Here is a 22,502-nt window from a genome sequence, read left to right as displayed (position 1 = left end):
AGCCCCAGCCCCGTAACCCCTTTTACCGCTCAAGAAGAGTCATTCAGCTTCCGTCGCTGACAGACTCCATACGCGCCATGCCACCCCGCCCGACGGGCAAGCTGTCCAAATAGGCATTGGCGTAACTCAGGTGGTCCCCCAGGCTCATTGCCAGTCGACGCAGCTCATTCTTGACAATCTCTGCCGATGCCTGCCCCTGCATGACATATGGTGAAGGAGCCGCAGGTAAGGGGGGTAGGGCCGTATCTGGATGGTCTGTTTCGCGCGGTTGACCTGGGGCTGGTTCTGGGTGAGGGGGGTGAGCTTGATAGGTAGAGGGAAAAATGGAAGCGCCGGGTCCGACTGTTTGCTGAGGAGTGATGTCTTCTGGGTCCATGTCTGCAAACTCGCTGAGAGAATATGGCCTTGAAGAGGAAGAGCTTTGCTGCGGGCCTTGATCATCCTGATGGGGCTGCTCGCTGTCCGAGGGGGGGTCGGAATAGTCGGTGAGGGCGTTGGAAAACTCGGATTCGTCCGACACGTAGATGGAGGGTTCTCGAACTGTAGTTGGCAGCTCATAGAGTGATGCGTGCTTTTCAAGCTCGAAGGGGTTTGCGCCGCCAATTTCTGAGCCGCTCATGGAAGCCACATCCGAGTGAGACGTCGAGGGTCGGGCATAGTCGGTTGAGTCTGCGAGACCCATGTCCAGGTCGATCAAGCTCCCAACAGAGGCGCGGTTGTCCACTGTGCCTGCGTTGGAGGGCGCAAGCTCGCAGAAGCCCGTGGATGCCTGATACGGCTCTGTCGGGTGATGCACCAACGTTGGTCTTACCGAGTTGGGGGCCGGTCCTTCCTCGGTAAGAGGGAACCGAAACATTTCCGGGTTCGCGGACGCAGGCGGTGCCATGGTGGGAAACTTCCAGTCCTGGGTACGTCGGTTGTTGCTCAAGTCAGCAGGGTCACTCAACGGTGGTCTTGGGTAGGGCGAGTCGCCGAGGTCGTAGTCTATCGAGACCTGAGAGTCGCCAGCTTTCATGGTTCCCAGATCGACGAATTGGGATATATCGCCGCCATGCAGTGACGCATCGAGGTCGATTAGGGACTCCCGAACGTCGGCCGGTGCGGAGGACTCATCTCGGAGTGGCAGGTCTGAAGCGGGAGTGGGAGCCGGAGCCGGAGTCGGGAATGGTCTCCCGTAGTATGCTCTTGAATTGTCTTCGTAGTTGGACATGGTATTTGGGTCAAATACCTTTTCCAGAGGTGCCTTGACAGAGGGCAAATGCGGAGGTGGCCGTCGCCTGGACTTGCCCTTCTGCGGCTTTGACGTCTCCTCAAACGCTTGCTGGCTAAAATCAACCTCTGTACCGTAAACATCGTACACGTCCTGGGCATCCCCATGGTCAAAGACTTGCTGGTCAAAGGCAGCCGTGGTGCTAAAGTTCCACTCATCACTGTCCATTGCGGTGGAGGAAAGGTCCGAAAAGCCCTGTGCGCCGCCTAGTGAAAACAGAGAGCGCCGATCTCCTCCTTGTGCCTCCCAGAACTTGAACGCGCGTACGAGGTGAGCTAGTGACGAGGAAGGATAGACATCTTCCGTTTTGAATATGTACTTGTGGTGCTGGACCTGCTCAATGGTTGGACGTTTTGCGGCCTCGTGCTGCATGCAGTAGGCGGCCAGATCCTTTAAGCCGGTAGAGTACCTATCCCCTTCAAGACGCGGCGTGTGCTGCTTCAGATGGGTGCCCAGTCTGGAAAAGTCGATGCCGTCCGTTACATTGGGCGGCAGTCCCGAGGCAATCTCATAGACCAAGGAGCCAAAGGCCCAGATGTCGACCTCAGTACCGTACGAAGTTGACTGGTCAAAAAGCTCGGGGGCCATCCAGTGCGGGGTGCCGATGAATGTGCTTCGCTTGTCGAATTTGGTCTCAATGACGCCAGCAACGCCAAAATCGCAGAGCTGCACGTTGCCGACCTCGGTGATGAGGACGTTGGCGCACTTGATGTCTCGATGGATGATGCCCTGGCCGTGAACCCAGCGCAGAGCCTCTGCGACTTCGCGCAGGATGGGAATGATCCATTTCTCCTGCAGTCCACCGGGGGCGGTCGGCCTCATGAGAGTTGCGACGCTGCCGCCGGCGCAGTACTCGGTGATCATCCACATGGACTGACCGACGGGCAGTGCCTCGATGACATGGTTGATATTCCTGGCGCCGCTTTCGCTTAGCAGCTGCAGGGCATTGATCTCCTTGAGGAGGTCGCTGTAGGTGTCGGCCAGCTTGGGGTTGACAGTGTCGCTCTCCTCGATGTCGATGATCTTGACGGCAACGAGCTTGCCAGTAGTCTGAGACGTTGCCTTGTAGACGCGGCCAAAGCTTCCCTTGCCAATCAGTTCCGAGAGCTGGTACCGGGGAATGTCCCTTCCGGACTTTGTGCACGTCTCGACGACGGCTTTCTGCATCTTCTTGGCATCCTCAAAGGCCTTTTGCCTGGTGGCGGACATGTCCGTCAGACGCGGTTGGAGGGACGCCATTTTGACGACATGGACAAGGGCATGGACATGAAGATGAACATGGACGGCAGGTCAGCCGGGAGCGACGGTGGTGGGCTGGCCGGACGAAAAAGGGAAGGGCCTTGGCCTACGCCTATGCATGCTCCGACCGACCGCGTACAAAGATGAAGCTGGCGATGTGTACGCGAAGAGGATGTTGTGTAGCTGCTGAGCGATGGACGCGGTTGGACCCAAGGGACTTGGTGATACGTCGCAGCTGGTTGACATGTGTAGAACCTTTTAAGGAGAAGAAGTGGAGACCTGGAGGCGTCGTCAATTGGCGGGCGTGTCTCGGGCGGCTGAGCCAGGGTGACCAGACCAGGGGAGAGGAGGAAAGGGGAACGGGCAAATAAGAAGTCGGGCACTGGGAAACTGGCTGGTTATGCGTTTGTTTTATTTCGTTTTGCGATGCCATGCAGTTGAATGGAATTTGGCATGCCACGTGCTTCCCATCCCCCATCGCTGCTGTTCTGTTGTCCAACAGTAATTACTCTGTCTGGATGTTGGCTCGACTGCGTTTCAACCTGCTAACTACCTAGGCAGTTACAAGGTCCCAGCCCGGAGGATCCAGACGTGACACGATGCTCATCATGATTCCTTTCGGATCTCTGCCACCATCTTCTCGTGGATGGCTCGCCAGGTACCTTCGCATGTGTTCCTGATGACGCCGACCAGGAGCCGGGAGCATTTCATCACCACGTCCTCGGTCAACTCATAGCCGCCGCCCTCTTTTCCTTGAACAGTCCAGACAGTCTCCAGAACAGTATTCAGCGGACTCCGTATTCTCACAAATACACCCTTGTCAAGGTTGATGAATTCATACGTGCTCACTACATCGGAGTCCCACAGTCCCGCTGGAAGGGCGTGAACCCTGTCCGTGACTTGATAACACTTGGGTGCCGCGATGCCAGTGAGGCCACGATCGGTTGGAAGCTGTGGCTCTGGGTCCGTTGGTCTGTCGATTGCTTCGTACTTGATCATGTGCGGGTTGAACCGAATGAAGAAGACGTGCCCCTGGAGCAGTTCCACGGCTTTGGCCGCACTGGCGCCGTCGGGCAGAGACGTCGTATGCTTGAGAGACTCGGTAGCATTGAACAAGGCTGCTCGAAAAGCATCGTTATTACTCGAAGCGTCCAGATTCCACGTTGATCAAGAGTCAGCGTATGGTATGGGCGAGGGACGGGCGGCATCTTACAAGACATATTATTGCTTGCTGAAAGCTCCTGGATAGGAAACGTGAAAGCCGCCGAGAAGAATAGAAAGAAAGAAAGAAAGAAAGAAAGAAAGAAAGAGAGACCAAAAAAAAAGCAGAAAAAAAAACAGACACATACCCCAACGAAGCAGAGTTTCAATACAAACGACCGGCTACTCTGCCTGAGTCGTACATGCGCACACGCAATGGTAGAGTACGGAAGGGCTGCTAGCGTCGAAGCTAGTGCTATTTTCCAGTCGTCACCACCTGGGCCCAGCTGGGCCTGGGCCTGGGCCAGCGTCTACCCCGCCAAATAATTCCCGACAGACGTCTGCCGATGTCGACTCCACGGCCTGGTCCAGTTGCTCCTTGCCTGGCCCCATCAGTGAGCATGTGACCTCGCGATTGGCCACCGGGCCGGTAACCGCGACCGGCGTGTCTGGATTTTGCAAGCCAGTCACCGTGAATTTCTCACGCTTCTTCTTCAACTCATGCTGCCTCTGAGCCGAAGTCCTAGTCTGGTCGTTCCCAGAGGATTTGAGGACCGATTAAAAGCTACAAGCACTGCAAATAATATAATGCACATTACCCCGTGCCGGGCCACCAACTGTCACCATGGTCGCCACGGCGAGATCGAGCCGATCCTTCACCCCAAGAAAAAATGTCGCGGCCACGGCCATGGCGATCCCCCAATTCAAGAAAGTTACAAGACCGAATGCGAGCATACTTAGTTTTTTTCAGAAGACCCAACGACCAGAGGACTCTCTCCGCGTTGGAGCCACACCCGACGCTGCAACCCATGACGAGCACACATACAGCCGTGATGATGAACACCGCCTCAATGAGTCGACATTGGCCAATAAAAAGAGACGATTGAGTGACGAGGCTCTTGCATCGGGAGAAAATGGTAGTGCCATTTCTGTCGTGGTCCATACCAATGAACCCGCAGACAACGGCAAAGCGATCAAAAGCGCTAATTCTCGACATGACCTCCCTTTCATCGTGGATTCCGATGGTGAAGATGAGCACGACAGCTGCGACAAGGATGACGGCAGCGACAAAAACGGAGTTTCTTCTCGTGTTTCTTTGCAGCCGGGGAAATCTCAGCAAGACACTCATACACTCCCAAGCCCAGGTCGGCCAAAGCCCCCAGACGGCCCAGATGTACGATGCCAAAGTCCCGAGAAGAAGTTGGGCTCTAACCGACAAGGCCAAACGCACCACCTATTTACAGGGCTCGAGGGCCTTGGCGAATTAGATGACTTGGAATTTGCCGAGTTTGAAGGCGAGGAAATGCGGGAAATGAGATTTATGCATGAGCAAGCCCGACTAGAAGCTCTAGAAGACGGAACTTCTATACCCGAAGACTTCGGCCTAGATCCCCTTCAAGACGACTCCGCAGCTCAGTCGTGTCCGATTTGCAGTGCAAGACTTCATGGCGTTTCAGTGGATGAAGCGACGAAACACGTCAACTCGTGTCTAGACGGCCATCCGACACCCCTATCCGAAGATAAGCCCCCCAAAGCTGCGTCACCACCGCCCGAGGTTGAAGCTACGGTAATAAGCAAACGATTTGCACGTGCTGCAATCCCACGACCGGGACAGGCAAACCCTCTCGAGCCAGACAATGATGGAAACGGGACCAAGTCTGCTTTTTCTAAGCTCATGTCAAACAAAGCCGAAGACTCAGCCTGGGCGGCCGCAGCCGCGGCCGAGAACGCTTCAAGGGGACGCCCAGCCTACGAAAGAACATGTCCGTTTTATAAAATTATTCCCGGGTTTAATATTTGTGTGGATGCTTTCCGATATGGCGCTGTCAAGGGATGTGAGGCGTACTTCCTCAGTCACTTTCATAGTGACCACTACATTGGTCTAACAGCAAGCTGGGTGCATGGGCCGATATATTGCAGCAAGGTGACCGGGAGCCTAGTGAAGCAGCAACTTCGAACTGCTGCAAAGTGGGTCGTGGAGTTGGACTTTGAGAAACCCTACGATATTCCAGGAACAGGCGGCGCCACGGTCGTCATGATACCAGCCAACCACTGCCCTGGCAGCTCGTTATTCCTCTTTGAGAAGCCCGCCGAGAGAGGGAGCAATCGTCGAGGCAAGCGGATCCTTCATTGTGGCGACTTTCGAGCTTGCCCAGCTCACGTAACCCATCCACTCATGAAGCCAGACCTCCGAGATGCAACCACTGGGAAGTTGAGCCAGCAAATCATCGACATATGCTACTTGGATACCACGTACCTCGACCCGAGATATTCATTTCCACCACAGCGCGACGTCATCAAAGCGTGTGCCGACCTATGTGCATCGCTGTCCCCAGATCCTACTTGTAAGGAAGACTTTTGGGAAAAGGGTGGCAGAGAAGAAGATACACAAGCAGTCAGCAAGTATTTCCAAAGCAACAAGCAAAGTAACGATTTCACTGAGACCAAGGCTCCAGCAAAGTTGGGTCAACGGCTTCTCGTAGTCTGCGGCACCTATTCCATCGGAAAGGAGCGAATATGCGTCGCTATTGCCAACGCGCTTAACAGCAAGATATTTGCCGCTCCAGGTAAAATGAAGATCTGCAACCAGCTCGGCGACCCGGAATTGACCCGACTCCTCACCTCCAACCCTGTGGAGGCTCAAGTCCACATGCAACCACTTATGGAAATCCGAGCAGAAACTCTGCAAGAATATCTGGATGGTTACAGCGGTCATTTCAGTCGCATCGTGGGTTTTCGCCCCAGTGGCTGGACCTACCGGCCTCCAAGTAGCAAACAAATATCAGTCAACACTTCGCCGACGAGTATCCAAACGCAGCAGATTCTTCATGGCAAGGGTTGGAGATCAAGATTTGGCTACAAGGACTTTGTCGCGCAGCGGGGCAGCACCAAGTTGGCCATGTGTTTTGGTGTTCCTTACTCGGAACACAGCAGTTTTCGAGAACTCGCCATGTTCATAATGAGCTTGAGAATAGAAAAAGTCATCCCTACAGTGAATGTAGGCAGTGAGAAGTCGAGAAGGAGAATGAAGGCATGGCTGGACCGGTGGGCGTCTGAAAGACGGCGAGGTGGCCTCGTCTGCCCCTTGGTAGAAGGGGAAGACGACACCCAAGACAAGGACATATGCCTGTGGGAGGATAAATCTGGTAAGGGAGGAGGCGCCTGGTGGTAAAATCGCCACACGGTATGAGCCATGGCAAGATCAGGATAATGCTTGTACACATACACATGTCATAGACACATATTCAAGTGGATCAAATGAACCAATCCAGTGCATTACATATCTCACACTCAACGCCGTTGCCGTGGTTGTCACAAAGTCAGCCATAACCCTCGCCGGCGTGCCCGCCGCGAAACCCAACCGAAATGTCGACCCTCCCTTTCCTCCCCCAGTAAGCGTCGGCAGCCTCTCCAGTCACACCTGTTCACTTAGCCTTGGCCTGTTGAGCAGCGGCCTCTGGAGAGCAGTCAGCGAATACGCCGTCACAGGACCGCAACCCACCGAAGCAGACGGGCTCACCTCTCCGCGTCGCATCCTCCAGCAGCTGCGTGTCCACCGACCCAGCGGGCAAATGGACATAGCGCACCACCGAGCCTCGAATAAACACGTTCTTGACCGAGCTCTTGACCTCCGTCAGTCCAGCACCACACGGGCCCGCCTCCTCCCCCTCGACTGGGCCAGCAATGGGCAGCGGGAAAAAGGGTCGGGAGCCAAGCCGCACACAGCACACACCAGCCGCGGCGGACGGATGGGACGACGCACCAGATGAGGATACTTCAGTTCCTCCACGACAGAAATACCGTCCAGCTTGATGTTGAGGTACTGGTCCACGCTCTTGAGCGTCCCCTTGAGCTGGATGTCGTTTTTGAGCTCCACCGTGACTTCATGGTCAATCAGGGTCTTGAAAAAACTGCCCTCTCGTCAGGACTGCTCCCTCGCGCCCCGCTCGGAGACTCGTGAAATGTTGCCGGGGATGGAGATTGAGCAGCGAGGTCTGGCGGCTGCACGCCTGTACTGAAGGGGCGGTACCTGAAGAAGAGCATCGTCGGACGTCTGGTGCAGAGTCGCGTGTGCTTTGTTTGCGGGAGGGAGGACGGCTCTAGGCCCCCCGTGCTTGGTGTGGAGGTTGCCGAGATTCCGGAAACGTTTCAAAAAAATGAAAAAAAAAAAATAAAGATAAAAAATAAGACACGACGGGAGCGGAATGGTGTTTTGGCTTGAGATTTGCTGGGAATTGTTGTGGTTGATATCCTTTTACTTTCCTTGGTCGGGACCGCTTGGGAGGTTCGTGGAGATCCTATGTCTGCGTCACGTGATTGCCGTGAGAGCTTGGCTATTGGCATGGGCGCTGGACAGAATTGGCGGTGAGGAGGGCCGTTTCTTTTCCCTCTTGTCCTGGGACTAGGATGGATGTGTTCTATTTAGGGGAGTTATATACGGCTCCCCGTGGTGTTCTATTTTACGCTACGTGCACAAAGGCCCGCTTCTTCGCGCTGCTCTCTGCGCGCTCATCCTCCCATGTCTCGTCGACGTAATTCTTGATGCTCTTGTCACGGAGCCGCATGTCCACGACCTTGAGCGCGGCAAGGTTGAATCCCATCTCGTCCTTTTGCTTCTTCAGTGCTGCTCGCAGGTTTGTGCGCATCCCGTCCAGCATGGGCTTCAATGTGCGACTTGCCACAATTTGCTTGTGGTGAGACTTGAGCATGAAGAAGAGGACGCGGCACGTCAGGGGAATGTTGATGGACCGCGTGGCGAAGATGTCGAGAAAGGTGAACAGGACTGGGACGGTGGCGAATGGCAAGACGAGCAGTGCGTCGTGCAAGGCCGATGCCTTGATGCGTTGCAGGACCGACATGACGTGGTCTTCGGCGCTGATGTTGCCGAGAGCGACGAAGACGGGATTGCGCTGCGGCGGGGGGGCATGGGGGTTGGTGAGTTTTGCTTCCTCGTATTCACTCATGAGGTTCAGGTCGGCCATGCCCATTTCTAGGGCCTCTTGTATTCTTTCGCCCGCCATCAGGGTCTCTGTCGTCTGTTTGGTTGCCGCGGCCAGTTCGACATTCTCGTCCTCGGCGTCGGGGTCGTTCTCCAGGGAAGCTGTCAATGTGCTTTCGTAGAGTTCCTCCATTTCCTTCTCTCGCTCCTCTTCGAGGAAGATTTGCTCGTCGGTTTCCCGCCAAACCCGGATGCTCTTGTCGTGACCAGCACTGACGAGAAAGTTTCCAGAGTGGCCGATGGCAATCGTCCAAATTTCGCCGTGGTGACCGTCCAGTCTCTGGATCTGCTCAAACTTGTCTCCGTCCCAGTATCGGATAGTCCTGTCTTTGCTGCTGCTAAAGAAGTGGTGGCCGTTTCCGTCGGAATTGTGTGGGACAAAGGCAACCTGTAAGATGCTGTCCTGGTGACCAAACAAGGCTTTGTGACAATCGCCGAAATCCAGCCCCCATATTCGGATATTCTTATCTGCTGAACTCGTAACTATAAGCTTGCTGTCGTAAGAGATGTCCATGCTTAGGACGGGAAGCTTGTGGCCGTACAGGTTGAGGTACAGCTTTAGCGAGTCGACAAAGAACACCTTGACCGTGTTGTCCAGCAAAGCCACCGCAAGTAGTTTCGCATCAGGGGAAAACTTCAAACTAAGAATATCATCAGGCACCTTGAGAGTACGAGACTGGACAAGCTTCAGCTTGGGCGTAGTCCTCTTCGTGCCAAGAACCTCCTCTTGGACGATCTTGAACCCCCAGAACTTTGCCGTCTTATCGGCACTGCCAGAAACAGCGGATCGTCCGTCAGGGTGGACGTTGAGACTCCAAATGGCGCCTTCGTGCGCCTGCACATTGTCTATCAGTGATGCTGATGCGACATCAAATAGTTGCAGTTCACCGCTCTTGGTGCCGACAACTACCACCTTGTCTCCGGGCAGGAACGCGCAGCAAAGTGCGTAGCCACACTCGAACGAACGAATACACGCTTGAGTCTTGATGTTCCAAATCTTCAATGAACCATTGGCCGCCGAAGCAAGCATTTTGTCATCAGAGCTCAGGCACAAGGCTCTTATGTCAGCTCGATGTCCCGGAATTTCCACCGTCAAGCCGCGAGCATAGTCGGGGATGTCGTCTTTCTTCTTGCGCTCAATCTTCTCTTTGTGGGAAATACTATAATACTCCAGTTGATTGTTTGTCGTGCTCACCAGTAGATGCAGGTCTTTTTCTTTCCCGGATGCCGCCCAATCGACTGAGCGGGCTTTGCCACCAGTTCTGACAATGACGTACTGAACAAAAACATCGCCAACGTCTGCTTTGGAAGCATCCTCGTTGGCCTCGCCACCATTTTCAGCATCATGGTCTTGAACCTTGTCCTCCTTCTGCTTTTGCCTCCTACGCTGTCGCTTTCGTGCTAGGCTCCTTTTTATTTCTGCCTCGCATTTAATTCGCCACACGTCAACGCTCTTCTCGGAGCCATGTACGGCAAAGTAGTCCCGCTGCGGGTGGAAAACAATCTCAATTGCTCGATCTTTGCTTTGCCTGTGAAGTATCCCACGGTCATGTATGTAGTGGTTGGCCGGAGAAGCGTCGACACGTCGAGTGCTGGCGGCTAGACCTTCAACATTAATGGACCAGACTTTCATCTCGCCGTCATTTCCTGCAGTAATGCATCCACTTAGATCGGGAGAAACGCCCAAGGCCCAGCATTCGCCATTCGTTTGAGAAATGTGTGTTTCGACGCAGTGTCTTGAGGAGAGATCCCAAAGTTTGAGTAAAGAGTCCTTGCCGGTGGTTAGAAGGAACCCATCCGAGGGCTTCTCATCGTCCAATACCATCGGTTCTGACCCATCACCATTCTCCAAAAACAGTCTAGGCTCGATGAAATGAAGTCCGGTGACTTTGTCCTTGTGTCCGCGAAGTCTGAATTGGCCAACTTCAGCAACCAGATCCCAAATGATGACGTCGGTGTCCTTGGAACCACTGGCAAGTCGTACACCAGATTTATCAAAGGCCAGATTCGTAATTGCGGACTTATGGCCATTGAAACTCACAATGACTGTCGAGATCTTACTATCCCAGAGTCGAATACTGCCATCCTCATATCCAACCGCGTAGACGTCTTTGTCTGCCTTGCTCTGCGCGATTGCAGTCACTGGAAATGCACATCGTTCGTCCCGCCATCTACCGATGAGCTCTCCCTTTTTGATATCCCAGCAGAAAACTTCTTCATTCGCGGCGACGACGGCTTGTCCTGCGCCACTGCCGGACCTGTCTTTGGCGGCCCAGACAATGTTGGAAGTGTTGGTCGTGATCACACCAAACGATCTGGCGTGTTCGTACTTTCTGGCAAAAGAAGGTTATATTCATATGACCTCATAGATTGGAGCGTATAAGCAACCACTTACAGGTACGATTTGACCATTTTTGCAAGATTGCCGACGCACTCGATGCTACCACTGTCGCACAGCTCCGAAATGCCACCCTCAATCGCAGAGGCATTTGGGCGTTGATATTTTTTTCTTATCGATAGCGCAAGGTGGGATTGCCTCGAGACGCTGTCCCGTCACGTGTCCGCTCATCTCCAGGCTCGCGACGGCTTGGTCGCATCCAGTAACTTACTAACCACTTGCTCGGCCCCACCTTGTGTCGTCAACAGCTCCAGGCGCTGGGAGGAGCAGCAGGCAGACCTCGCGAACCGCAAACACATCGCAACGATGCTTCTCCTTGATTACCAAAACGTACTAATCCAATCGGTTCTTACCGAAAGGTTCTCTGGGTTTGTCAGGGCCTGCACCGTCCATTCGCTTTCGTACATACTACTAACAATGTTCACCAGAGCCCCTCCGGCTTCCATCGACCAGACCGTCTCCGACTTTGATGGCGTCACCTTTCACATATCGACTCCCGAAGCAAAGGCCAAAATTCTCCTTTCTATTCAAATAAGATGCTTCCAGGATTTGATTCAATACGGAGCGGAGGAGGTTCTTCAGCGAGAATACGGCCAGTATGTCGCGCCGGTGGAGCCTGGTTACGACTTCACTGTGCTCATTGACCTCGAGAACTTACCTGAGGAGAAAGGTGCGATTTGCTACTAGCCCACCCGAAAATAATATGGATATTTTAGTAAACCTCTAACAGTACGCACTCAGAGGAACGCGATGCACTCGCCGTGAAGTTTGCCCTTTTAAAGCGAAATGCGATGGCAGCTCCTTTTGAGCAGGCTTACCAGGAACACTACGAGCTGAAAGAACAGGCGTCAAAGTTTACTTCTGAAGAGGCTCCTCAGGGTGTACGAGAAGGCGGCCAGGTGAAGGCGATCCGCTACCGGGAAGAAGAAGCCATCTACGTGAAGGCCAGTCACGACAGAGTGACCGTCATCTTCAGCACGGTCTTTCGAGAAGAAACAGACAGGGTTTTTGGTAAGGTATTCATTCAGGAATTCGTCGACGCTCGAAGGAGAGCTATTCAGAATGCCCCGCAAGTCTTATTCCGAAACGATCCGCCGCTGGAACTGCAAGGAGTTCCAGGAGTACAGAGCACCGGCACCGGGGAGATCGGCTACGTCACATTCGGTACGTAGAGTCTGTCTCCTTTGCACATTATACGATGCTGACGGGCACAGTACTTTTTCCAAGACACTTGACCCCCCAACGGATGCCAATCGTCATCTCGCACATCCAGACGTTCCGAGATTATTTCCATTATCACATCAAAGCATCAAAGGCCTATATTCACTCACGTATGCGAAAGCGAACGGCTGACTTCCTCCAAGGTTTGTATTCCCGAGGCGAACTGGCTAGAATCAATGCTTACTTTTGCCCATAGTGCTGCGCCGTGCGCGCCCCGACAGCGAGGAAAAGGAGAGAAAGACTGCAAGCGGACGGTCGTTCAAGATCCAAGGAAGCTAGGGAGAATTGCGTGTGGAAGCACACGAAATATCGATGTCTGGCGTAGTAGACAGCATCTGTCAAGTGTAGAGAGCAGCAGCTGTAGGCGAAATATGAAAACAGCCACCGGAAGGTCGCCGCGTCGTGCCTGGTGACATAAGTACTCGTCGCCGCGTGACAAATTTAAGTACAGGTACCGGTCGTAGAAGGAAACAGGGGGTGAAGTGGGGTTGATTGACCCTCTGATAATAAAGCCTTAGGCATTCAAACCGTAGCTGCCCACCCACCTTCACAGACTCGCAGTGCTTGAGCAACTCAACGAGTTGATGGCCAGTCGGCCTCCGGGTCGAAATTCAGGATGGTGTGGCCATTTGGATCGCGAACCTCGACGTCACAAGACCGCAAGGGCGAAGTTGAACCCTCAAACTCTCGATGGTCATGGTCTGAATCTCTGGGACGAGCCGAGGCTGACCCCTTGGGCGCGGCCAAAGAATGGGCACCGGTGGTAGGGTTCTCGCTTGTTGGACTAGGCGCTTTGCAACTCTACGCAAATTACCTTCGTCGGATCCCGGGTGCAGCCTTTATTCGCCCATCATTCTTCCGCAGCCGTAGCCTGTTTGGGAGGGTTACGGCCGTTGGCGATGGTGACGGCTTCCACCTCTTCCATACGCCAGGCGGTAAGATTGTGGGCTGGGGATGGCTCAGAAACGTTCCTGAAACCAAGAAGGAACTCAAGGACCGGACGGTAGGCTCACTAGGAGGCAATTTGCCTAGATGTGTGGGAACTAACAGTCTTGTGTGCAGATATCGGTCCGCATTGCAGGCGTTGATGCGCCGGAGGGAGCACACTTTGGACGAGCGGCGCAGCCGTTTGCTGCCGAGGCCCAGAAGTGGCTCTCTGACTATATCCTACACCGAAATGTGCGGGCATATATCTACAAGCGCGACCAGTACAACCGCATCGTTGCGACGGTCTTTGTCCGACGGTTTCTCATACGCAGAAATGTTGGCCTAGAATTGGTTAAACGCGGCCTGGCTACAACATACGAGGCAAAATCTGGTGGCGAATACGGCGGACTGAAAGCTGTCTACGAAAGGGCCGAAGCCAAGGCGAGGAGGAAGCGGAAGGGCATGTGGTCTGGAACTGCGAGCGAATATGAAAGTCCCAGGGAATACAAGTCTCGAAATCAGGGGCAGCAAAGCCCAGATTAGTAGACCGCCAACGGAATACTATCCCTAGACACCAACCAGCTTTGGGCGCGATCGTTGAAAGCAGCGCAAGCCATACATTTGTTGCATGACATCAAGAAGTGGTCTGCCCCAGCAGCTCCCGACGGAAGGATTAGCAAGTCGCCACATTTGGGTTCGACTAGGTGGGCAGAATGCGTCAGACGACTACTTGTACCTGCCGGAGAACGGGTCACATCTGTGGATATTAAAGCTGTAAATTCTTCGATCTGAAGTTTGGCCCAGCAGCACCGTCTTTCAAACCCGGCCACTGGACGTTTGTGCGCCAACAGGTCAACCCTGCAATATGGGACACGAGTCCAAAGCCTGGGGTGGTATTGTATTGCGTGCTACAGGGCACAGATAAACAGGAAGTTATGGCTGTTAAGAAATGGTTCTGAAAATTATTGCGAAGCTTTCATGGCGCAGGACCCATTTACCCATTTACAGTATGCCGCTAGTGGCATGACATGCTGGCATGGGGACAAAGCCATGGCATTGAGTATATGGCATTATCTCCCGGCCTGGGCTGAGGTGGCTCCTGTACCTACTCCAGAGTACCCGCCGCTATGTGTCTCTACGCTTGATTTATCCTGAATATCACTTGATAATGATCCTGAGAACAAGTCAACAACAATACATATACTATGACACTGAGTACCTGGGTGCCTACGTCGATGGTTAGGTGTGTGCCTCCTCGTCGATTCGATGTCATTGGCTATTCTTCCTGTAAGAGGCTTTGCTGGCGCGTCAGCAAAGGTAATATTCAGGACTGGACTTACAGGCTGCCGCACACAAGCGTTACCAGTACTAACTATGAACTTGAAGGGGGGAAGAAGAGAAAAGAAATGCCTGCCCCTTTTACCTCTCGTATAGCTATATACCCTACCTATCGCGACGTGCATCCGATGTGGCCCTGACATAGCCCCAGAACGGGACCTGCATTTAGCAAGATATAGACCCGAGCTCATACGGAGCAGCTCAAGTCCATAACAGGTGAAAGAATATGACTTTGCGAGTACGTAGACTAGGATCAGAGACAAGTCGTCAGATGGCCATGTGCATTACAGGCCAGTCTTTGTGTGCTCATTCGGTCCTCGAGTCTATCGAAGTACGTCGACGTGGCTGGCGCAAGGGGCGCAGGATTGCTGAGACAAAAACGGTCAGGTAATAGGATCCCCTCCGGCCAGCGAAGTATGTAACTAGGTATGCCTTCCGTCGGTATACAGTACGTCGTCGCCTCGGCACTTGAATCTCACGATGCCGTTGGAGAGCCGCTCTGTCACAGGCCACTTTCGAGACGCTCGAGCGAGTGGACTGAGACTGATGGCCTGCGAAGGAGTCCGACAAAAAGGAAATACTAGTATGTACATACGGCAATGGAGCAGTGGTAGGAGCCTTTGGTGAAACCCCTCTCGATACGAGCCTGTCGGCAGTCGAGGCTCGTTGAACGTTGCCCCTTGACCCACATGGCAACTTGCTCCCCTCGTTTCCGCGCAGGAAGGCTGACGAAAAGGTGAGTGAATACTCAGTACTTTTGTCGACATTGCCGTGTGCGGGTGGGTCGCGCCTGCGACGCCGCCCCTGACAAGTTAGACTAGGGCAAGTTTGCCAATAGGCATCGACGTACGGAGCGGTGCCCCGTAGTACAAGGCACCCAAGTTCAACGAATGCTCAGGCACCGCAACTCAAATCCCAACGCATGCGACAACTGATTTACTGCATTACAGCGAGCCACGAGGAAGAAAAGAGGGGGGGAAGAAGAAGGAGGGATTGAGAATGGAAGCAACGATGGCAACTTGGAGAAACAGAAAAGTCTACTTACCGTAGGCAGTCGACACGGAAGCTCCTTCTCTCTGTCCCCGTGAAACCGTCAAAGCGCATCCTTGCCGGTCAGTCTCTTTGTCACATTGGCGGCTCAAGAGCCCTACAGTGCTCGGTCCTCTTCGGACCGCACTCGTCGTTGTGCAAGGCTCTGAAGACTTGTCGGGAAAAGTCTGTGCAAGCATCTTCGGCCACCAATTTTCGAGAATACCGAGGGTATCCTTTGGGCTGTTGGGCGACCGTGTCGTACACAGTGTACTCTGTACTACTCCGTACCGCACTCCACAACAACTCCTGTCTACTTCTTAAGTAAGTACTCTACTGCTCTTTGTTTGCATAAACAGCTCCATCGGCGAGACCGTTCAATGTTTCCTCGCGCGTAATCATTGTTGTTTGCGCGGTACGAGTAAGTAGATTGCAGGACCTCCGGCACTATCCCTCTTGTTTCTTTTTTCCTCTGCAGTATTACTGCCTTCCGGCGCCGGCTGCAATAAGTCGGTGTTTTTCGTGTGAAATCGAGGTCGCACGATAGTAAGGTCTCCAGGAGGTAAACAACTTCCTAAGTACTCATCCGTACCTAGGTACGAGTACGGAGCACGGAGTACGTACTTCGTGGGCAAGTACTTTACTGGGTCTTCTCTACTCTGTGTTGGGACGGTACGACTGGTACGACACGGCCGTCTCGAAACCTCTAGCATGGTTCACAATCTTAAGTACTGAGCAGATGCTGGTGCAGTCCTCTGTGGTGCATTTGCATTGAAGCCTTAATACGGAGTAATTATAACGTGTTGTTCTGCACCGCCCCCGGCTCCTCCCTAGTTACAATGTACGAGTACTCCGTACTCCGTAGCAGCACTAGCAGTACTGCGGACGTCCAGGCGCTAGTCCTCTTTTGGTCTACTCCCGCCAAGCCTTGGCGTCACAACCTCTGCAATTTCCCACATTCTTCGTGTCCACCTCCCAAACTCATCCACGGCGACCAGACGACCCGGCGACAGGCGACAGCGACAGCGAGCGACAGATTCCTTCTGCCGCTCCCAGGCTTGCTCGACTTGTGTCACCGACCCATTTCCTTCGCTATTCCTACCAATTCTCTCGTTAATTTTTCGTCAACACAATTCTCCTATTCGTTTCTGTTGGTATCTCGCCCTGGGTTTTCACACGTCTCGGTGTGATTGACAGGTCGCGTTCTCGCCGCCGTGTCACGACTTTCCCAGGATTTAGGGGTCACGGCGAAAAATTTGCTATGCCCGGCTCTGCGTCAAAATTATCGACTCGATCGAGCTGTCCCCTGCAACTCTGACTTTTCCTCGCACTCATTCTCGTCCTGAACCTCGACTCTGACCGACTTTTTGGCTCCGTCTTGTTGACACCGATCCCGTGCCCGACCGTGCAGGCGGGTCAACATCGCCATGCGGCTGTCCTTTCGCCAGCACCGCCCAAGGCGTCCGCCTGCCTTGACCCTCTCTTCAGCGTTTTTTACCCTGGCGGCATTTGGATCAACGTTTTCAGAGGCGATTCATTTCAATCCAGCGCCGCCCGCCAATCTCGACTTTGCCAATCTCGGACGAATAGCAATTGCCGGTGATTTCAACGGCATCTCCCTTTACGAGTACGAGGGCCAAATATCAAAACCTCTTCCCACGAATGGCAGCCAAGCCCTCCTCACCCGACTTCCCAATGGTGCCTTGGCACCCATTGTGTCGACTGACGCGTCTATTCGAGCAATGTGCTCATTAAATGACGACAGCGGCAAATTAAAAGGAGTTGTTTTTGGTGGTAACTTCACGAGTATTGACGGGATACGGACGACAGCGATCGCGCTCTTCAACCCCAACACAAGCGAGATTACGCCTCTGAAGGGCCTCGAGGGTGAAGTCAGTGCTTTGTATTGCGATGACAGTCGCAAAACCGTTTACGTCGGTGGCAATTTCAAAGCATCCAATTCCACAAATGCAATCGCTTGGACAGACACGGACGGCTGGTCAAATTTACCATTTGCAGGCTTCAACGGTCAGGTGAATGCCATTTCCAAGACCTCAAATGGCCACATTGTATTCGGAGGCAGTTTCACCGGCCTAGGAAACACGTCTGCTCCGAACCAACCAGATTCTCAAATGATCAACCTATCCGGCGGCAAGATTACCGCTACGAATGGTGCGACAACCAGTGGATTCAGTGATCCCAAAAACATCGTGTGCTCCTCAGGCAGTGACGGGCCTGGCAGCACTTGGCTCGCAGCTGACAACGTGCCCGCCACCTGGGAAGCCGACTTCGGGTTCACATTTCAGCCTACCAAGCTGCGGCTGTACAACACTCGCCAGGACGGGCGCGGCACCAAGACGTTCAGATTCCTTGCATTCCCATTAAACGGTATTCTCAACTTCACCTATGTCGACCCATCGACTGGGAATAATGCTTCCTGCACGAGTGAATGCCCGCTCAGCAATGATCCCAATGTCAAGTTCCAGGACTTTCACTTCGTGAATCGGGTCGGCATGGATAGTTTCCAGGTTGCCATATCCGACTGGTACGGACCTGGTGCCGGGCTTTCTGGCATTGAACTGTTCCAGGACGACATGTTTGCGTACGCCATTGACACTTTCAACGAACCCAACTGCAAGGGCATCGTCTTTCCATCGACTGCCACCTCTACCGGCCCCTGGAGAGAGTCACCATCGACTCAGAGCAGCTCTGATTACCTCGTGGCAACATTGAGAGGCGGCGACATCGACGGCAATTCCGCTTCGGTTGTGTTTATTCCCAACATCGTAGAATCTGGCAATTACTCCGTCAACATGTACACTCCGGGGTGCATCCCGGACGCGAGTTGTTCCACGCGAGGCCAGGTAAACGTGACGGGCGTTATGTCAACCGGCACGATCAACGCCGGTTTCAGCACAACGCTCTATCAGACAAATTACTACGACAAGTTCGATCAAGTTTACTATGGCTACATTGAGAAAAGCTCCGAAAGCTTCAGACCTACCGTCACCCTTACGCCTCTGGCTGGTCAAAACGCTCTGTACCTCACAGTTGTCGCTCAGAGACTAGGATTCACCCTCACCAAGTCAACCGGGGGTCTCAACAGTCTGTTCGATTTTGACCCAGAACAACGAACGGTGGATACATCCAGCCTGGAAAAGTCGCCAATCAACAAACTAGGCTCCGAATTTGGACAAAATTCAGCCGTCAAATCTTTGGTCGCGGCTGGTGACACACTCTTCATTGGCGGAAACTTCACTAGCAATGATTTTGTCAATGCTGTCGCCATTGGCGGCGATATGGAGCGCACGACCAGCCCACTGGACGGTGGCCTCAATGGCCAAGTCCTCAGTATGCACCTTGAAGGAACCCAGTTGTATGTTGGTGGGAGCTTTAATAGCACTCTCAACGGCGACAAGAAAGAACTGGGCTACGCCGCCGTGTATGATATAAAGTCTCATTCGTGGAGCGCTCTTGGCGGCGGCGTTGACGGTCCCGTGGAACATGTCGTCCCCATGCAAATCAATACCACATCCGATGAATTAGAAACCGTCATCAGCTTGAGCGGGAGATTTTCACAGTGCAACGCTTTCAACAATAATAGTGTTTCTCCCGCAGACGGCTTCGCCATCTGGGTTCCGTCCCTGCAGAATTGGCTACAGAACATCAACCGACCTTTACCTACGTACAATGGTGTACTTGCCGCCGGCCTTCAGAATGTTTCGGATCTCGGTGACCTCTTTGCTGGTTCATTGACATCAGCAAGGCTTCGCGCAAATGGGGTTGCCACTCTTAGTACACAAGGCTTGGGACCTTTCCCGTTGAACATCGAAGCCGCCTCCAAGTCCCAGTCGAAGCTGCACCGTCGTGAGAGTATTTCGAACGATACGCTTCGAGGTGTCATAACAGGCGCTTTTCATAACACGGAGAGCTCCAATATTACCGTGCTTGCCGGTCACTTCACGGCTAAATCAGCCAACGGGTCGACCGTCAACAACTTGATAATTCTTGATGGCAAGGACAACGGGGCCATCACCGGCTTGGGCTCAGATATCTCCTCAGACTCTACATTCATCACTGTTGCTCTTAAAGGCAACGTCTTGTATGCTGGAGGAATGGTCTCTGGCACGATCGCTGGCAACCAGATTCACGGCCTTTTGGCTTATGACCTTTCATCAAGGTCATTCCCCAGCCAGCCTGCGCCAATCTCGGGAAGGAATAGTACCGTTGCTGCCATAGCTGTGCGACCGGATACGTCTGACGTGTACGTTGGTGGTTCTTTCAACAAAGCAGGCGCCCTGGGCTGCGAGGGTCTTTGTATTTACAACTCCGACTCGGGGCAATGGTTCCAGCCTGGTAACGGCCTGTCAGGTGAAGTCTTGGGGCTCATGTGGTCAAGCAAGTCAACCCTCGTCGTAGCGGGCGACCTGGAGGCCAATAGCACAGATATGCGATACTTGGCTACTTACGACGCGAAGCAGCAGACATGGTCAGCCTTTCCGGGAGCTGAGAATATACCTGGGCCAGTTCAGGTCATGACGGCTGGATCAAGCGACGGAAAACAGGTGTGGGTTGCGGGCAAGTCAATCAAGGACGGATCGGTCTTTCTCATGAAATACGACGGTAATCAGTGGCTGTCTGCTAATGAGAGCCTCCCCGCAAGGACGATTCTTCGAAGCCTCCAGGTTTTCTCGCTCACCAAGAACCACGCCGGCACGCAACTGTTGGGGGAAAACCAGGCACTTATGATGACCGGGTCGATCGTGATCCCCAACGTCGGCATCGCATCGGCGGCAATTTTCAACGGCACCCACTACCTGCCCTACGCACTGACAACAAACTCTGGTAACGCACCTGGAACCATTGCCAGAATCTTTACTCAAAACGATGATTTTTTCTCAACGGGAGGCGGCAGCATGCCGTTAGGCTTTGTTGTCCTGATTGGGCTTGCCATTTCTCTCGGGCTCATCCTTCTTATGGTTGTGGCTGGCATTGTTTTGGACCGGCTTAGGAAGAAGCGAGAGGGATATATGCCGGCCCCGACGTCAATGTATGACAAGGGCAGCGGCATCCAAAGAATACCACCTCATCAACTGCTAGAATCACTGGGCAGAAATCGGCCCGGAGCGGCGCCTCACGTCTAGAAAGTCGACCTCGTTGGTTTCGTTGCAGATTACATTTCTACAGCCTGCTCTGTTTTTTCGCCCGGCGTTGATCTGGCGTGTGAAGTCGATCTAATTCTGGTTTTCCCTTTTCATCATGACTGAGGATGGTCAAGCGCCGAAAGGGATGCCCATCTCAATCCTCACTTGAATGAAATGGAGGAGGAAGTTAATCCTTACACAGCAAATATTTTCCATTGTGCATATCCGAGGCGGCCAACCAGCTGCTTGTCTCTTCCATACACTGTCTGCATTTGCCCGTCATTTTCACGAGGTTACGACTACTGGCTAATGTGTTACCATTTTTATCTCTCTCACCGACCACAAAGCGAATAATGTTCGTGTGGTAGGGTGTTTTTCTGTCTCCATGATATGTCTCTTTTTTTTTTTGTTTCTGCTTCTTCAAACTTCCATATTCAACCCTAGTACCTGGCCTTCTTTATTTTCCCCTTTCTCCAGCTCTTTGTTTTCTTATCTACCGTTGCAAAATGTACACTACTTTCAGCGCGGTCTCCGTCCCAAAGACTGCCAACTTATTGTATTTACCTGTCGTCCCCCTGTGCCGTGGGGGGAAAGGGATGGGTGGTGATGAGATGAGTGCAGAATGATCAAGGCACTCTAGCAGTGGAAGGAATTCTGCCATGCTGGCTCTGACGGTAGCAAAGGAGAGTGGTTGATTCCTCGTGTAGATTCATGGCAAATTAATCTGAATGCGGAACTACGAACAAAGCACTCTTCAAACATATGTGACGGCGGTGGAGTGTAAAAATAAGGCACACAAAACAGGTCGACGCATCTAATCGCCCGTCAGACCGGCAATGCAGGACATGATTTGTCGTTCCACCATCTACGTGTACGTTTAAGCAGATGGCCAGCTGGATTTTGCATCGAACCTCACAGAAGAACAGGGTGGAATCCACATTCTCGTACGTCCTCGAGCCGCGGAGATGACCACAGGGGGCTGTTAGGAGGCAGCATCAAAATACAGGCTGCCCTACATATTCACTGACTGTCATCGACAATCGAGACGTTGCATTGGCGTCGTCTCGGACGACTGGGACCGGGCCTGGCCTGCGAACAGGGATATACAACTTGACTAAGTAATTACCAGGGCACGCATCGCGGTGACTAGTTTGGCCGCCAAGAGATCAGCTTCTTTGTTTTCGGAACGGCCCCTTGATGCTATTTAAGGGGCGCGGCGCTATATATATACTCTTTCGCCAAGAATCGTGATACGGTGGTGCCCTTGACCCTGACATTTTGCCATTCCCCCCCCCCCCTTTTTTTTTTTTTTTTTTCAGGACCGATCCTCCAGGCAATCACGCCCGTCAAATCGCACACAGGACATCTGGAGCTCTTCGGCCCTCCGTAAAAGGGGTACAAAACGAGGGCGACGGCGCGCCCTTTGCGACATGAATTTGGCGTCTCCCCCAGCCTTCCATCCATTCGGCATGAACGTTGCGACGAGCGTAAAACACGACCTGAAACGGCGCCCGATGGGGAAGGTAGATGTTGTTTGTGGGTTAATACGATCCCATCGGTGGAGATGAACCGGTTCCTCTCTCTCTCTCTCTGTTTTTTTCATCCCTTCTCCCGTCACAGGGATCTAGCTTTGAATTTTGGACTGCCGGGTTTTTCTCAAATACTACGGCGCACGGGGGCCGTCTCCTCCATGGGTAGCCCTGGATATTTTCAAGGGTCCCCTCGTCCCTCCCCAAA

The 22,502-nt window shown here is 53.2% G+C and overlaps 7 protein-coding genes across 7 annotated transcripts; 4 read left to right on the top strand and 3 right to left on the bottom strand.

The window, feature by feature from the left end:
• Positions 1–43: 43 nt before the first annotated feature.
• Positions 44–2,509, bottom strand: MAM_05767 (Protein kinase-like domain protein; the record flags this gene model as incomplete). Its single annotated transcript, XM_040824565.1, has 1 exon — positions 44–2,509. The coding sequence occupies one exon, from the start codon at positions 2,507–2,509 to the stop codon at positions 44–46; it is 2,466 nt and encodes an 821-aa protein (XP_040677544.1).
• Positions 2,510–3,115: 606 nt separating this feature from the next.
• On the bottom strand, positions 3,116–3,729 carry MAM_05766 (uncharacterized protein; the record flags this gene model as incomplete). Its single annotated transcript, XM_040824564.1, has 2 exons — positions 3,116–3,627; positions 3,723–3,729. The coding sequence occupies 2 exons, from the start codon at positions 3,727–3,729 to the stop codon at positions 3,116–3,118; spliced, it is 519 nt and encodes a 172-aa protein (XP_040677543.1).
• A 605-nt stretch (positions 3,730–4,334) lies between these two features.
• Positions 4,335–7,479, top strand: MAM_05765 (DNA repair metallo-beta-lactamase; the record flags this gene model as incomplete). Its single annotated transcript, XM_040824563.1, has 2 exons — positions 4,335–6,855; positions 6,947–7,479. 2 exons carry the CDS (start codon positions 4,335–4,337, stop codon positions 7,477–7,479), a joined length of 3,054 nt encoding a protein of 1,017 aa, XP_040677542.1.
• A 690-nt stretch (positions 7,480–8,169) lies between these two features.
• MAM_05764 (WD domain-containing protein) lies at positions 8,170–11,120 on the bottom strand (the record flags this gene model as incomplete). The annotated part of the gene is made up of 2 exons (XM_040824562.1): positions 8,170–11,041; positions 11,104–11,120. The coding sequence occupies 2 exons, from the start codon at positions 11,118–11,120 to the stop codon at positions 8,170–8,172; spliced, it is 2,889 nt and encodes a 962-aa protein (XP_040677541.1).
• A 403-nt stretch (positions 11,121–11,523) lies between these two features.
• MAM_05763 (ARP2/3 complex 34 kDa subunit) lies at positions 11,524–12,606 on the top strand (the record flags this gene model as incomplete). The annotated part of the gene is made up of 4 exons (XM_040824561.1): positions 11,524–11,776; positions 11,848–12,270; positions 12,321–12,470; positions 12,524–12,606. 4 exons carry the CDS (start codon positions 11,524–11,526, stop codon positions 12,604–12,606), a joined length of 909 nt encoding a protein of 302 aa, XP_040677540.1.
• Positions 12,607–12,943: 337 nt separating this feature from the next.
• On the top strand, positions 12,944–13,797 carry MAM_05762 (nuclease domain containing protein; the record flags this gene model as incomplete). The annotated part of the gene is made up of 2 exons (XM_040824560.1): positions 12,944–13,330; positions 13,390–13,797. The coding sequence occupies 2 exons, from the start codon at positions 12,944–12,946 to the stop codon at positions 13,795–13,797; spliced, it is 795 nt and encodes a 264-aa protein (XP_040677539.1).
• A 3,251-nt stretch (positions 13,798–17,048) lies between these two features.
• On the top strand, positions 17,049–20,765 carry MAM_05761 (cellular morphogenesis protein; the record flags this gene model as incomplete). The annotated part of the gene is made up of 1 exon (XM_040824559.1): positions 17,049–20,765. One exon carries the CDS (start codon positions 17,049–17,051, stop codon positions 20,763–20,765), a length of 3,717 nt encoding a protein of 1,238 aa, XP_040677538.1.
• Between the last annotated feature and the right edge of the window lie 1,737 nt (positions 20,766–22,502).

This window comes from Metarhizium album, assembly GCF_000804445.1.
Source record: "Metarhizium album ARSEF 1941 chromosome Unknown scaffold_15, whole genome shotgun sequence".
Lineage (NCBI taxonomy): Eukaryota > Fungi > Ascomycota > Sordariomycetes > Hypocreales > Clavicipitaceae > Metarhizium > Metarhizium album.
Note: the sequence above shows the minus strand (reverse complement) of the source record. Positions and strands in the feature narration are given on the sequence as shown.